The sequence below is a fragment of the Salmo salar genome, chromosome 23, assembly GCF_965601325.2.
Source record: "Salmo salar chromosome 23, fSalSal1, whole genome shotgun sequence".
Taxonomy (NCBI): Eukaryota; Metazoa; Chordata; class Actinopteri; order Salmoniformes; family Salmonidae; genus Salmo; species Salmo salar.
Window position 1 is genome coordinate 47280001 of NC_138313.1, and position 16244 is coordinate 47296244.

Genomic DNA, 16244 nt, shown 5'->3' on the forward strand with positions numbered 1-16244 from the left:
TTGTCAGTAATTTGTAGTATCTTTCTGACAATTCATTCTCACTTGTTGATCTAGTATAGAATCATATAACTCTGGATTATTTTAGAACATTAGGTTTTAAAAACTCTTCACAGAACACATTCCTGCCAAGAATAACAACATTTCATGGATTTGTTCCTGGATTGTTTTTTTTAGCACATCTTGCACAAAGACGATATCCTATTGTGAAACTACCCTAATGTGACAACACACACACACACACACACACACACACACACACACACACACACACACACACACACACACACACACACACACACACACACACACACACACACACACACACACACACACACACACACAGCCAAACCATATACAGTGTATTTCTTTGGTTGGACATTTGTCAGTCATTTCTAGTATCTTTCTGACAATTCATTCTCACTTGTATAACTACTCTATACCAAGCCTGATCTAGTATAGAATCATATAACTACTCTATACCAAGCCTGATCTAGTATAGAATCATATAACTACTCTATACCAACCCTGATCTAGTATAGAATCATATAACTACTCTGTACCAAGCCTGATCTAGTATAGAGTCATATAACTACTCTATACCAAGCCTGATCTAGTATAGAGTCATAGAACTACTCTATACCAAGCCTGATCTAGTATAGAATCATATAAATACTCTATACCAAGCCTGATCTAGTATAGAATCATATAACTACTCTATACCAAGCCTGATCTAGTATAGAATCATAGAACTACTCTATACCAAGCCTGATCTAGTATAGAATCATATAACTACTCTATACCAAGCCTGATCTAGTATAGAATCATATAACTACTCTATACCAAGCCTGATCTAGTATAGAATCATATAAATACTCTATACCAAGCCTGATCTAGTATAGAATCATATAACTACTCTATACCAAGCCTGATCTAGTATAGAATCATATAACTACTCTATAACAAGCCTGATCTAGTATAGAGTCATATAACTACTCTATACCAAGCCTGATCTAGTATAGAGTCATATACCAAGCCTGATCTAGTATAGAATCATATAACTACTCTATACCAAGCCTGATCTAGTATAGAGTCATATAACTACTCTATACCAAGCCTGATGTAATATAGAATCATATAACTACTCTATACCAAGCCTGATCTAGTATAGAATCATATAACTACTCTATACCAAGCCTGATCTAGTATAGAATCATATAACTAGTCTATACCAAGCCTGATCTAGAATAGAATCATATAACTACTCTATACCAAGCCTGATCTAGTATAGAATCATATAACTACTCTATACCAAGCCTGATCTAGTATAGAATCATATAACTACTCTATACCAAGCCTGATCTAGTATAGAATCATATAACTACTCTATACCGAGCCTGATCTAGTATAGAGTTATATAATAATATAACTACTCTATACCAAGCCTGATCTAGTATAGAATCATATAACTACTCTATACCAAGCCTGATCTAGTATAGAATCATATAAATACTCTATACCAAGCCTGATCTAGTATAGAATCATATAACTACTCTATACCAAGCCTGATCTAGTATAGAATCATATAACTACTCTATACCAAGCCTGATCTAGTATAGAGTCATATACCAAGCCTGATCTAGTATAGAATCATATAACTACTCTATACCAAGCCTGATCTAGTATAGAATGATATAACTACTCTATACCAAGCCTGATCTAGTATAGAGTCATATAACTACTCTATACCAAGCCTGATCTAGTATAGAGTCATATAACTACTCTATACCAAGCCTGATCTAGTATAGAATCATATAACTAGTCTATACCAAGCCTGATCTAGTATAGAATCATATAACTACTCTATACCGAGCCTGATCTAGTATAGAGTTATATAATAATATAACTACTCTATACCAAGCCTGATCTAGTATAGAATCATATAACTACTCTATAACAAGCCTGATCTAGTATAGAATCATATAACTACTCTATACCAAGCCTGATCTATTATAGAATCATATAACTACTCTATACCAAGCCTGATCTAGTATAGAATCATATAACTACTCTATAACAAGCCTGATCTAGTATAGAATCATATAACTACTCTATACCAAGCCTGATCTAGTATAGAATCATATAACTACTCTATACCAAGCCTGATCTAGTATAGAATCATATAACTACTCTATACCAAGCCTGATCTAGTATAGAATCATAGAACTACTCTATACCAAGCCTGATCTAGTATAGAATCATATAACTACTCTATACCAAGCCTGATCTAGTATAGAATCATATAACTACTCTATACCAAGCCTGATCTAGTATAGAATCATATAACTACTCTATACCAAGCCTGATCTATTATAGAATCATATAACTACTCTATACCAAGCCTGATCTAGTATAGAATCATATAACTACTCTATACCAAGCCTGATCTAGTATAGAATCATATAACTACTCTATACCAAGCCTGATCTAGTATAGAATCATATAACTACTCTATACCAAGCCTGATCTAGTATAGAATCATATAACTACTCTATACCGAGCCTGATCTAGAATAGAATCATAGAACTACTCTATACCAAGCCTGATGTAATATAGAATCATATAACTACTCTATACCAAGCCTGATCTAGTATAGAATCATAGAACTACTCTATACCAAGCCTGATCTAGTATAGAATCATAGAACTACTCTATACCAAGCCTGATGTAATATAGAATCATATAACTACTCTATACCAAGCCTGATCTAGTATAGAATCATAGAACTACTCTATACCAAGCCTGATCTAGTATAGAATCATAGAACTACTCTATACCAAGCCTGATCTAGTATAGAATCATATAACTACTCTATACCAAGCCTGATCTAGTATAGAATCATAGAACTACTCTATACCGAGCCTGATCTAGTATAGAATCATATAACTACTCTATACCAAGCCTGATCTAGTATAGAATCATAGAACTACTCTATACCAAGCCTGATCTAGTATAGAATCATATAACTACTCTGTACCAAGCCTGATCTAGTATAGAGTCATATAACTACTCTATACCAAGCCTGATCTAGTATAGAATCATAGAACTACTCTATACCAAGCCTGATCTAGTATAGAATCATAGAACTACTCTATACCAAGCCTGGTGTAATATAGAATCATATAACTACTCTATACCAAGCCTGATCTAGTATAGAATCATATAACTACTCTATACCAAGCCTGATCTAGTATAGAATCATAGAACTACTCTATACCAAGCCTGATCTAGTATAGAATCATAGAACTACTCTATACCAAGCCTGGTGTAATATAGAATCATAGAACTACTCTATACCAAGCCTGATCTAGTATAGAATCATAGAACTACTCTATACCAAGCCTGATCTAGTATAGAATCATAGAACTACTCTATACCAAGCCTGATGTAATATAGAGTTATATAATAATAGAACTAATATAAAGGTCTCTTACCGTTCTTCTTTAGAAAGTGAAGAGCATCTTTGTACCCCTGTTTACACATGGCCTTCATAACCTGAAACAAACACAGACAGACAGACACATTAGATATCTTCCCAGAGACACATTCAGAGTCCATGTCTGTCTGCCTGGTGGCTCAGTTGGTAAAACTGTTGCACTAGCATGTCAAAGGTCACGTGTTCAATTCCCCCCAGTGATCACTGACTGAAAAATGTATACACTCTGTAAGTCTCTTTGGATAATAGCATCTGCTAAGTATGTCTGTGAGTACAGTACCTGTGGATCAGGGGGGAACAGAGCTCTGTACAGGTGTGTGTGTGTGTACCTGTGGATCAGGGGGGAACAGAGCTCTGGACACTCTGTACAGGTTGGTGAGTGTAAACTGGATAGAGGTGTTGGTGAATCGTAGTTCATGCATGTTGGTGGATCTGTCTCTAGGACAGATGTCGCTCTCTCCAGAGAACGGAGACACAGTGATGGTGTTCTTCAGCTCATACTGAGGCAGATTATCACTGATACCACCGTCCACGTAACGCTGGAGAGAGGAGGGAGGGAGAGAGTTAGACACAGAGAGATAACTAAATACCAATGATTTTAAGTCAGTGAGACAATATATTATAAGCTTTATAATGTCACAATATACTACTGCAGGTGATCAAGCATCCCCTTGGCATGCTTTAAGTAAATAGCCTGTAGGGTAGAAGTGTGAAAACCGGCGGGGGGCATGGGATGTGTTTTATAGTGATGTCTGGTCCAGTGTCCAGACATTCAGAGGACAGGAGAGGACAACCTTGAGAGAGTTGGCTTGGTGTGTCTCAATAATAGATCCAAGAAAAGCCCTGTGACAAACTGAGAGATGGTCCAGTCCTAGAAAAGCCCTGTACCAAACTGAGAGATGGTCCAGTCCTAGAAAAGCCCTGTGACAAACTGAGAGATAGTCCAGTCCTAGAAAAGCCCTGTACCAAACTGAGAGATGGTCCGGTCCTAGAAAAGCCCTGTACCAAACAGAGACATGGTCCGGTCCTAGAAAAGCCCTGTACCAAACAGAGACATGGTCCAGTCCTAAAAAAGCCCTGTTCCAAACAGAGACATGGTCCGGTCCTAGAAAAGCCCTGTACCAAACTGAGACATGGTCCGGTCCTAGAAAAGCCCTGTACCAAACTGAGAGATGGTCCGGTCCAGCTCCACAAATACTATATTCCACTCATGACATCTAATTCTGAACTAATGTGAACTCGAATACATATGGGTACTTAACTTGTCATGTTAAACCTGTCATATAATACGCTGCTTGTCTATAACATGTTTTGCACTGAATATAAAAGTATAAAAGTGTCTGTTAAATGACTAAAATGAAACGTAAAATGTAGGTGACTCTCTCACTTCTCATTGTTAGAAAGTTGGGGGATTTCTGAAACTTTAACAAAAAATCATGAATGTGCTACTTTGCCTTTATATCCCACATTGAACGTGAGTTATGTGTGGTTGTGTGTGTCATTCAAGAGACAGAAAGACTGGAAAGATATTAAACAAATATTCCAGAGAAGGTGAAAGAGAGGGATCCACCCAGAGAGAGAGAGGATAGAAGGTGAAAGAGAGGGATCCACCCAGGGAGAGAGAGGATAGAAGGTGAAAGAGAGGGATCCACCCAGGGAGAGAGAGGATAGAAGGGGAAAGAGAGGGATCCACCCAGAGAGAGAGGATAGAAGGTGAAAGAGAGGGATCCACCCAGGGAGAGAGGGGATAGAAGGTGAAAGAGAGGGATCCACCCAGAGAGAGAGAGAGGACAGAAGGTGAAAGAGAGGGATCCACCCAGAGAGAGAGAGGATAGAAGGTGAAAGAGAGGGATCCACCCAGAGAGAGAGAGGAGGGTTAGAAGGTGAAGAGAGGGATCCACCCAGAGAGAGAGAGAGGATAGAAGGTGAAAGAGAGGGATCCACCCAGAGAGAGAGAGGATAGAAGGGAAAGAGAGGGATCCACCCAGAGAGAGAGAGGATAGAAGGTGAAAGAGAGGGATCCACCCAGAGAGAGAGAGAGGATAGAAGGTGAAAGAGAGGGATCCACCCAGAGAGAGAGAGGATAGAAGGTGAAAGAGAGGGATCCACCCAGAGAGAGAGAGGATAGAAGGGAAAGAGAGGGATCCACCCAGGGAGAGAGAGAGAGAAAGAGAGAGGGGGAAAGAGAGAGGATAGAAGGGAAAGAGAGGGATCCACCCAGAGAGAGAGAGGATAGAAGGTGAAAGAGAGGGATCCACCCAGAGAGAGAGAGGATAGAAGGTGAAAGAGAGGGATCCACCCAGAGAGAGAGAGGATAGAAGGTGAAAGAGAGGGATCCACCCAGAGAGAGAGAGAGGATAGAAGGTGAAAGAGAGGGATCCACCCAGAGAGAGAGAGGATAGAAGGTGAAAGAGAGGGATCCACCCAGAGAGAGAGAGAGGATAGAAGGTGAAAGAGAGGGATCCACCCAGGGAGAGAGAGGATAGAAGGTGAAAGAGAGGGATCCACCCAGAGAGAGAGAGGATAGAAGGTGAAAGAGAGGGATCCACCCGAGAGAGAGAGAGGATAGAAGGTGAAAGAGAGGGATCCACCCAGAGAGAGAGAGAGGATAGAAGGTGAAAGAGAGGGATCCACCCAGAGAGAGAGAGGATAGAAGGTGAAAGAGAGGGATCCACCCAGGGAGAGAGAGAGGATAGAAGGTGAAAGAGAGGGATCCACCCAGAGAGAGAGAGAGGACAGAAGGTGAAAGAGAGGGATCCACCCAGAGAGAGAGAGAGGACAGAAGGTGAAAGAGAGGGATCCACCCAGAGAGAGAGAGAGAGAAAGAGAGAGGGGAAAGAGAGAGGATAGAAGGGAAAGAGAGGGATCCACCCAGAGAGAGAGAGGATAGAAGGTGAAAGAGAGGGATCCACCCAGGGAGAGAGAGAGGATAGAAGGTGAAAGAGAGGGATCCACCCAGAGAGAGAGAGAGGATAGAAGGTGAAAGAGAGGGATCCACCCAGAGAGAGAGAGAGGACAGAAGGTGAAGAGAGGGATCCACCCGAGAGAGAGAGAGGATAGAAGGTGAAAGAGAGGGATCCACCCAGAGAGAGAGAGAGGATAGAAGGTGAAAGAGAGGGATCCACCCGGGGAGAGAGGCAGAGGGGAGAGGGATCCCCCGGGGGGGGGGGGGGGGAGAGAGGTGGGGAAAGAGAGGGATCCACCCGGGGGGGGGGGGGAGGGCCCCAGAGAGAGAGAGGATAGAAGGTGAAAGAGAGGGATCCACCCAGAGAGAGAGAGAGGATAGAAGGTGAAGAGAGGGATCCACCCAGAGAGAGAGAGGATAGAAGGTGAAAGAGAGGGATCCACCCAGAGAGAGAGAGAGGATAGAAGGTGAAAGAGAGGGATCCACCCAGAGAGAGAGAGAGGACAGAAGGTGAAAGAGAGGGATCCACCCGAGAGAGAGAGAGGACAGAAGGTGAAAGAGAGGATCCACCCAGAGAGAGAGAGAGAGAAAGAGAGAGGGGGAAGAGAGAGGATAGAAGGGAAAGAGAGGGATCCACCCAGAGAGAGAGAGGATAGAAGGTGAAAGAGAGGGATCCACCCAGAGAGAGAGAGAGGATAGAAGGTGAAAGAGAGGGATCCACCCAGAGAGAGAGAGGATAGAAGGTGAAAGAGAGGGATCCACCCAGAGAGAGAGAGAGGATAGAAGGTGAAGAGAGGGATCCACCCAGGGAGAGAGAGGATAGAAGGTGAAAGAGAGGGATCCACCCAGAGAGAGAGAGGATAGAAGGGAAAGAGAGGGATCCACCCAGAGAGAGAGAGAGAGAGAAAGAGAGAGGGGGAAAGAGAGAGGATAGAAGGGAAAGAGAGGGATCCACCCAGAGAGAGAGAGGATAGAAGGTGAAAGAGAGGGATCCACCCAGAGAGAGAGAGAGAGAAAGAGAGAGGGGGAAAGAGAGAGGATAGAAGGGAAAGAGAGGGATCCACCCAGAGAGAGAGAGAGAGAAAGAGAGAGGGGGAAAGAGAGAGGATAGAAGGGAAAGAGAGGGATCCACCCAGAGAGAGAGGGAGGGTAGAAAAGGACAACACTGAGCCAAGAACAACAACAACGACAACAATACAAGGAAACCATAGCCAGGGAACAGGATTAAAGGGCAATAGGCTGAGTTGAAGAGAGGGGAGCAACAGACCAATAAGATTTGAGATGAGGGGAGAGTCAACAATGACTTCTGAAAACGACCACATCTGTTCTGATATTGTTGCTACTGACAACAGCTGTGCTTCCTCAAAGCTCATTTTTGCAACAAACACGTGTTTTGTTTCGCAACAGAAAAGTGTATGCACAGCTGTAAGATCTTCATTTGAGCCAGTTTGCTACAGCAGGAAAATAATCCTGCAGCAACAGGAAATGTGAATTATTATGTAGATTATAACTAATGGACATTCTTTGTAGGGGTTGATACATTTTTCATTAGGGCAAATCAAGTCTGAAATTTAAAAACTTTAAAAACTTTTTTAAACCTTGAATACACTACAAGTTTTCAAATTCTCAGCAACAAAAGAAGGTTGTTGAGATCAAATTAAGATCCATCTGTTTGTTTTGAAATTGTGGTAAGTATATCCTCTTTGAATGTACAGTAGGCTAATCACACACACACACACACACACACACACACACACACACACACACACACACACACACACACACACACACACACACACACACACACACACACACACACACACACACACACACACACACACACACACACACACAGAAAGATAAGAAGGTAGTGTACTCACCACACCCTGCAGTGTAGGGGGGATCAGTCCACAGTACACAGGGATGTAAGCACTGCAGACACACGCCTGGATAAAGAACAGACAACACATTATTATGAGTCCACAGGCCACACAACACAGTATTATGAGTCCACAGGACACACAACACATTATTATGAGTCCACAGGCCACACAACACATTATTATGAGTCCACAGAACACACAACACATTATTATGAGTCCACAGGACACACAACACATTATTATGAGTCCACAGGACACACAACACATTATTATGAGTCCACAGGACACACAACACAACACATTTTTATCGTTAGAGAACATTGCAACAGCACAATTTGTGTGTGTGTGTGTGTGTGTGTGTGTGTGTGTGTGTGTGTGTGTGTGTGTGTGTGTGTGTGTGTGTGTGTGTGTGTGTGTGTGTGTGTGTGTGTGTGTGTGTGTGTGTGTGTGTGTGTATAACTGCCTAAAACACACTCATTCTGACATGAACTCAACAGGTCTGGATCCAAGTACTGTTTGTCTCTCGGACTCTCACAATTAATGCCAGTTTATGTTTCTGAGTCTTAGTACAGTTAACTGTCAGACAGTCACAATGAGTGTTTGTTCAGGTCAGTGTCTGAGTTTATGGGATGTGCCCACCGGTATGTAACTAACAGGCATGAATACTGAGACACATAGCTATCAGTTTCAGTTCATAAAATATCCGACTTTGTGTAACGCCCTGGCCATAGAGAGGGGTTTTTTGTTCTTTATTTTGGTTAGGCCAGGGTGTTACATTGGGTGGGCGTTCTATGTTCCTTTTTCTATGTTTTGGTATTTCTTTGTTTTGGGCCGTGTGTGTGTGGCTCCCAATCAGGCAAAGCTGAAGCTCGTTGCTGCTGATTGGGAGTCACACATAAGGAGCATGTTTTGCCTTTGGGTTTTGTGGGTAATTGTTTCTGTTTAGAGTATTTTCCTAACAGGACTGGTTTCTGTCGTTTTTGTTCATTTTGTAGTGTTCTCTTGTTTGTTGAATTAAAATTCTAATGATGAACACATCCTCTGCTGCACCTTGGTTCCCTCTTACAGACAGCCGTTACACTTTGTCAGCAAGTCACTATTTGTGTCACTCACCTGCTGTAGCCAATGAGTCAGCAGGAGTATCCTATTTGTACAAGTCAATGTCTGGGTTTATAGTTCTGAGATGAGATCATTGATGTGGCCTCCCGAGTGGCGCAGCGGTCTAAGGCACTGTATTATCAGTGCTAGAGGCGTCACTACAGACACCCTGGTTCGGATTCCAGGCTGTATCACAACCAGCTGTGATTGGGAGTCCCATAGGGCGGCGCACAATTAGCCCAGCATCGTCCGGGTTTACATAAGTATTCAGACCCTTTGCTAAGAGACTCAAAATTGAGCTCAGGTGCTTCCTGTTTCCATTGATCATCCTTGAGATGTTTCTACAACTTGATTAGGAGTCCACCTGTGGTAAATTCAATTGATTGGACATGATTTGGAAAGGCACACACACTTGTCTATATAAGGTCTCACAGTTGACAGTGCTTGTCAGAGCAAAAACCAAGCCATGAGGTCGAAGGAATTGTCCGTTGAGCTCCAAGACAGGATTGTGTCGAGGCACAGATCTGGGGAAGGGTACCAAAACATTTCTGCATTATTGAAGGTCCCTCAAGAACACAGTGGCCTCCTATCATTCTTAAATGGAAGAAGTTTGGAACCACCAAGACTCTTCCTAGAGCTGGCCGACCAGCCAAACTGAGCAATCGGGGGAGAAGGGCCTTGGTCAGGGAGGTGACCAAGGACCAAATGGTCACTCTGACAGAGCTCCAGAGTTCCTCTGTGGAGATGGGAGAACCTTCAGTGGCAAGGACTGGGAGACTCGCCAGGGTCGAGGGAAAGATGAGCAGAGGAAAGTACGGAGAGATCCTTGATGAGTTCTGGCTTCTGTTGCTAGGGCTGTTGCTAGGGCTGTAGCTAGGGCTGTTGCTAGGGCTGTTGCTAGAATTTGCAACATGCTGACCGGATTACGTAATGAACCAAAGCTTCCGTTGCTCTGCTGGTTGGCCGGAGGACATTATTTGGCATGACAGGCCTCTCATTTCTTTATCTACGTGAAAAACTTTGTCACAGGGTTGGGGTAAAATACATTTACATTTAAATTACAGTCAATTCAGGAAGTATATTGAAATTCCAATTCCAATTCCCTTCAATTAGACACATTTTGAATCAGAATTGTAATTTGGTTTACTTTCGAAATTGACTGGAATTCAAATGAAATTGACCTCGACCCTGCTTTGTCAGCAAGTTAGTGTTTGAGGTAGAAGAGTCTCACCTGCACCAGCTCCTCCTTGCTGTTGAAGTGGGACACCAAGACATTCTCTCCGTCGGTCACCCTGGTCAGTGATATGCCGAGTCTCCCTGTGGCACTGTGGTGGGCATTGGGTGGCAGGGTTCTATACAGCATGCTACGCATGATCTTCACCAGGTTGAAGGATGGGTGCATAGGCCCCAGGAAACGCTTCCGGGCATCCTTGGCCACATCAATGATGTTGGCACCTGCCTCACCTGATGAGGAAACAATAAGGTACAGAATATTGTTCATGTCAGAGACGGTCTATCAGTATAATATGGTAACATTATATCGGGCATTGCTATTGCTGGCAATTGTAAAAAAATACATAGTGTGTACTCATTCCACAACGATAATGTAAAGGAAAACACGGGGTGGGTAAAAGTAGACAATCGATATACAGACAGTGCACAGGCCGGGCAAGGGACGCAGCAAAGCACGACAAGAAACGGACACACACACACACACACACACACACACACACACACACACACACACACAGTGTCATTACTATGCAATAAGTCGAGGAAGGTTCATCACTGCCTACCTAAACAAGCTCCGCTGACCAGCGCCGAGGCGGTGAGCGCCCCAGCTGATGCCCCGTAGATGTGCCGGGCATTATGCACTAGAAACGGACACTGTTCCTGTAGACAACTCGCTACACCGATATGATAGATGCCTAAGAAACCGCAACCTGCAAATGAAATGTTCCACGTCGAATCTAACGGAAACATAACTACTGAGGAAAATAATGCCTCTCTTATTAAAACTCAGACAGAAAGCTCTGTGCACAGTTCACAGCTGTCGAGTTAGTTAACTACCTAACTAGCTAAAGTACCAGTAATACCACGGTCTTCAGCGTCCAAAATGTAGGAACAATATCAGCTATTGGTAACAGACGTTCCCTTGCGGTCCATTAAATTGCAAAGCGATCTGTATTCACATTGTTAACTTCAGCTAACAAGTTCAACACTTGTCTGGCTGTCAACAAGTTGATTTGTCTTCAAGTTCTTGAGGACATCTTCACCATTTCATATTCTTTAAAAATCTGTTTCTTTGTTTCTTCTATTTGTAAAACAGTTGCTTGTTGAAAACAGTAACTTATTTTTTTTTTCTTCCAAAAACAATAACTTTATCCAGACGAAAGTGTTCAACATCTCTGTCTTTGAAAGCTTTTAAATGTCACTTTAATCTGTTGAATTTGTATACACAGCGTGGAGGCGGGCGTATTCCCGTGGGTGTGACGTCTCAGCCCACTGTCCAATCAGATCGTTATCTCTGAAACAGCCGTCCTATCAGTGTCTGAGTTCTCTGTGACCTGTCGTTCACCCTCCGTCGGCTGGTTTTTCGGAGAGGGGTTTGACCGTGTCCGCTTTGGCAACGCGTATCTGTCGAATCTTTACATTTGATTTATTTCAACAGGGAAATCCCATTGAGACCAAGGCCTCTTTTACAACGGAGCACATTTTGCCTATATTCTCTTGCTCTTGATTTTAATTGACTTAATATTTTTATTCTAACTTAGACAATATTAAGTTACTCTCAAGTTATACTCACTTTATACACAGGAATCTAATTTCTCTGTAATAAACTGTCTGTAAATAACAAAACAAAGTCAACAACGACCTCTAGGGAAAACAGATACATTTCACATCAGAAGGAATGTGTTTACATAGTTTAAAGACTCAATTGGCAATAATATTGTTTTTTATAGCCATTTTTGTCCAACAGAAAAGCTATTCTGACTGTGTGTTTATCGAGCAAATATTCCACTCATTTTGGGCTTGCTTTTGTTTACATTTGTTTAAATGATCTATGATCTTCTAAACAACCATTAATGTGAACACCCTGTTGCAGAATAACTTTCCTGCAACACAGAACATTTAAAACTTTAGTGTATTTGAGGTTTAAAAAGTTTGTCGTTTCCACTTTGAAATTTCAGACATGATTTTCACATACAAAAAATGAATCAACCCCTACAAAAATGTCCACATAATAATTCAGATTTCCTGGTCCTGCAGGATTATTTTCCTGCTGTAGCAAACTGGCTCACATTAAGATCCTACACCTGTATAGGTGCTGTGAAATATACTGTACATTTGCCTATACATTTTTAATTACAGTATATATACATCGTTTTTTTGCATATTTTCGAGTGTTATTAATGGCATGGAAAGAACAGAGCGTATGCAAGATATTTCTATTTTATGAAACAATAGTGCATTGAACAACTGTAAAATCCTTGGAAACCTTTACCACATTATCCAAGTAACGTTTTTTTTTCCAATTCTCTAATGGATTATTTTAGAACATTAGGTTTTAAAAACTCTTCACAGAACACATTCCTGCCAAGAATAACAACATTTCATGGATTTGTTCCTGGATTGTTTTTTTTTAGCACATCTTGCACAAAGACGATATCCTATTGTGAAACTACCCTAATGTGACAACACACACACACACACACACACACACACACACACACACACACACACACACACACACACACACACACACACACACACACACACACACACACACACACACACACACACACACTTTTTTCCCCCCAATTACTCATAAACAGTTAGACATTTTTTTTCTAGAAATCGACATGTGACTAGTCCTAATCCTGACAACACAGAACCAAATCTCGAGTGAACTCTGACCCCCTGGGGATCCATCATACATTCCAATACTGGGCACACACACACACACACACACACACACACATTTAAAATGTTGTCATATTTCGTGAGAGACTACCATAATAAATAGCTCTCTGTTGTTGGTGTTTACCACTAGCACAGTGACTCTGTCAAAGGTTCACTGAGATACGTCATTTCTTCTATGGCCCTCTAATTCTAATCTGAGCCTTAAAGACAGTTCCGCTACCTTAAATATATATATATATATATATTCCCCTCTAATCAGGGACTGATGGGTGGGTGCAATTAATTATCAGGTAGAACAAAAACCAGTAGTACTCTGGACCTTCAGGGTAGGATTAGACTACACCCTGTTCAATGGTACTCAGGGTAGGATTATAATACACTCTGTTCAATGGTCTTCAGGGTAGGATTATAACACGTCCTGTTCAATGGTCCTCAGGGTAGGATTAGACTACACTCTGTTCAATGGTCCTCAGGGTAGGATTAGACTACACTCTGTTCAATGGTCTTCAGGGTAGAATTATAATACACTCTGTTCAATGGTCTTCAGGGTAGAATTATAATACACTCTGTTCAATGGTCTTCAGGGTAGGATTATAACACGTCCTGTTCAATGGTCCTCAGGGTAGGATTAGACTACACTCTGTTCAATGGTCTTCAGGGTAGGATTATAACACGTCCTGTTCAATGGTCCTCAGGGTAGGATTAGACTACACTCTGTTCAATGGTCTTCAGGGTAGGATTATAACACGTCCTGTTCAATGGTCCTCAGGGTAGGATTAGACTACACTCTGTTCAATGGTCTTCAGGGTAGGATTAGACTACACTCTGTTCAATGGTCTTCAGGGTAGGATTATAACACGTCCTGTTCAATGGTCCTCAGGGTAGGATTATAACAGGTGACTCAAAGTAACCTGAGATCACTTTTATAGGACTTATGTGAGCAGCGCTCAAAGCTGACATCCCCTTCTGCAAAAAAATATCAATACATGGCATACATATTGGCGGTAGGTATGCTATACATTCAGGAAATGAACACACCGAAGAGAGATAACTTATGACTTTGACAAAGAACAAAATAGATAAAGTTGTGTTTATCAGGTAAAAGTAACAGATACATTATCAGGGACCAGGGACACGTCATTATTCCTGTGTTTACCAGAGATAACTCTGACTATTTTTTTTGTTAGTTTTTTTTCTGCTCTGAAAGTTATTGATTAAAGTGTCTGGAAAGCCATTTTCTCAGTATTCCCTAGCCTGATCCCAGATCTGTTTGTGTTGTTTTTCGAACTTCCCGATGTCACACGAATATTTACCTTTTTAAAAAATTTTTTTTTTATGTATTTTATATGTCAACAAATGAAACAGATAGAAAGACAACAATTTGCAAGTGAAAGTGATGCGTGGAAAAGGGGAGAGTTTAAACGTGACACTGTCCCTTTAAGACCAGTGTCCCTCCCCGGGCTGAGCGTCTGGCTGCCTCATTGGTCTGGCTGATGACAACAAGCTGTTTGAAAAAAAGGTGTAGCCACGGACACCAAGGAAGTAGTGAACCTTGTACTTTATAATAAAATCAATCTGGCGTGAGATACAGTGGTTATCGCTGTGAACAGGAAACATTACTGCACGGTACAGTACATTTAGTTAAATCCATAGTTAGTTTGTTCCGTGAACTTTCAAGTGGCATAGTAAATCAAAGCAGTTAGCTAATGTTAGCTTGTTGCTAACTAGGCTAGCTAGCAGTAGTTTACTAAGAAACTTTTAATCTTTCACTATTACTGTCATACAATCATATTTATACATTTCACCTAAATAAACATAGCTATGTAACGTTATGTGTTTACTGTTAGTGAAATATAGGCTATGTTCTTGTACTGGCTAGGCAATCAATGTTCTGGGAATTGTATCCTAGGACGCTCAAGTCCCAACATGCCCAAGTACAGCAGGCAGCAGCTGTCCCTTGAAGATTGGCCCGTCTAATAAATGAAAAAAAAATATATATATGTGTTTGGATTTTAATTGAACACCTTCACAAAAACAAGGTCCCCTGAGAGAAGAGGTGTGAGATGGAGAGAGAGAAGAAGAAGAAATGGAGGAGAGGAAGGGGACAAGAGAAAACGGAGGGTGAGAATCAAGTCGGTGGTGGAACCATAGAGACGGGACATGATCCTCTTGATCAGATGAGGAATAAGACTGTCAACAGAATAACACACTTTCCCATAGATAAGATGGGCCACCATCTTGGAGAGGAAGTGTCACGTAGGGAAGGACAGACCGAGGGAGAGGGAGAAACTGCCAGTGTGTCTGCAATTAGAAACAAAGAAGAAAGTGGAATTCAAAAGGGGACGGAGAAGATGGAGGAAATGAATAAAGGACTGATAACAGTTACAGACCGAGATAACGATGATGGGGACCCTGTCTCCATCCCTCCTTCTCTCTCCATCTCTCCTCCCTCCATCTCTCCTCTCTCCATCTCCACCCTCTCATCCCCCTCTCCCTACTTCCTGCCTCCTCTCTCCTCCTCGTTCTCTCCCGTCCCGTCCCTCACCCCTCCCCTTCCCCCGTCAGTAGAGCTGTGTGCGGTGCTCACCGACACTAGACTGACTCTGGATGTATACCACGGTGGGACTGCTGTGCTCCAGGTACTATGGGTGTCTGTCCCTGGGCAGCTGAGGGGCCTGCAGTACCTCCGACTGGGCTCGGAGGACAGGGGGGCGCTAGAGGGAGCCCTGGAGGTCCTACCGCACCTCACACAGCTACGCTCACTGGCTATTAGAGGTACAGAGTACTAGTGCTGAATGCTGATACATTCATTAATGCTGTGTAACGTGCTTGTAAAGTAACATTTGATCGATTCAGATTGATTATTTAGTAGACACTGAACATCAGACTCACATTATAGCACATAGTATAAACACTGCAACGTTATCATACAATCTGTGTC

At 42.1% G+C, this 16244-nt stretch overlaps 2 protein-coding genes across 3 annotated transcripts in view; one reads left to right on the forward strand and one right to left on the reverse strand.

Moving 5' to 3' along the window:
• LOC106584779 (patatin-like phospholipase domain-containing protein 2) overlaps positions 1 to 11818 on the reverse strand; it is a 28865-nt gene extending 17047 nt beyond the window's left edge. The window contains exons 1-5 of the mRNA XM_045706243.2: positions 11176 to 11818; positions 10611 to 10843; positions 8279 to 8344; positions 3823 to 4032; positions 3492 to 3552 (exon numbers count right to left, since the gene is read on the reverse strand). Of these exons, the coding sequence (XP_045562199.2) occupies positions 3492 to 3552; positions 3823 to 4032; positions 8279 to 8344; positions 10611 to 10843; positions 11176 to 11362 (757 nt within the window). The 5' untranslated portion in view covers positions 11363 to 11818. The remainder of the gene's footprint in view (positions 1 to 3491; positions 3553 to 3822; positions 4033 to 8278; positions 8345 to 10610; positions 10844 to 11175) is intronic.
• Positions 11819 to 14796: 2978 nt separating this feature from the next.
• The window catches only part of pidd1 (p53-induced death domain protein 1), a 52450-nt gene continuing 51002 nt past the window's right edge, over positions 14797 to 16244 (forward strand). The window contains exons 1-2 of one of the 2 annotated variants that reach the window (XM_082968190.1): positions 14797 to 14929; positions 15183 to 16078. In XM_082968190.1, the coding sequence (XP_082824316.1) occupies positions 15367 to 16078 (712 nt within the window). In that variant the 5' untranslated portion in view covers positions 14797 to 14929; positions 15183 to 15366. The remainder of the gene's footprint in view (positions 14930 to 15182; positions 16079 to 16244) is intronic. The other variant, XM_082968189.1, reaches the window with a different exon arrangement.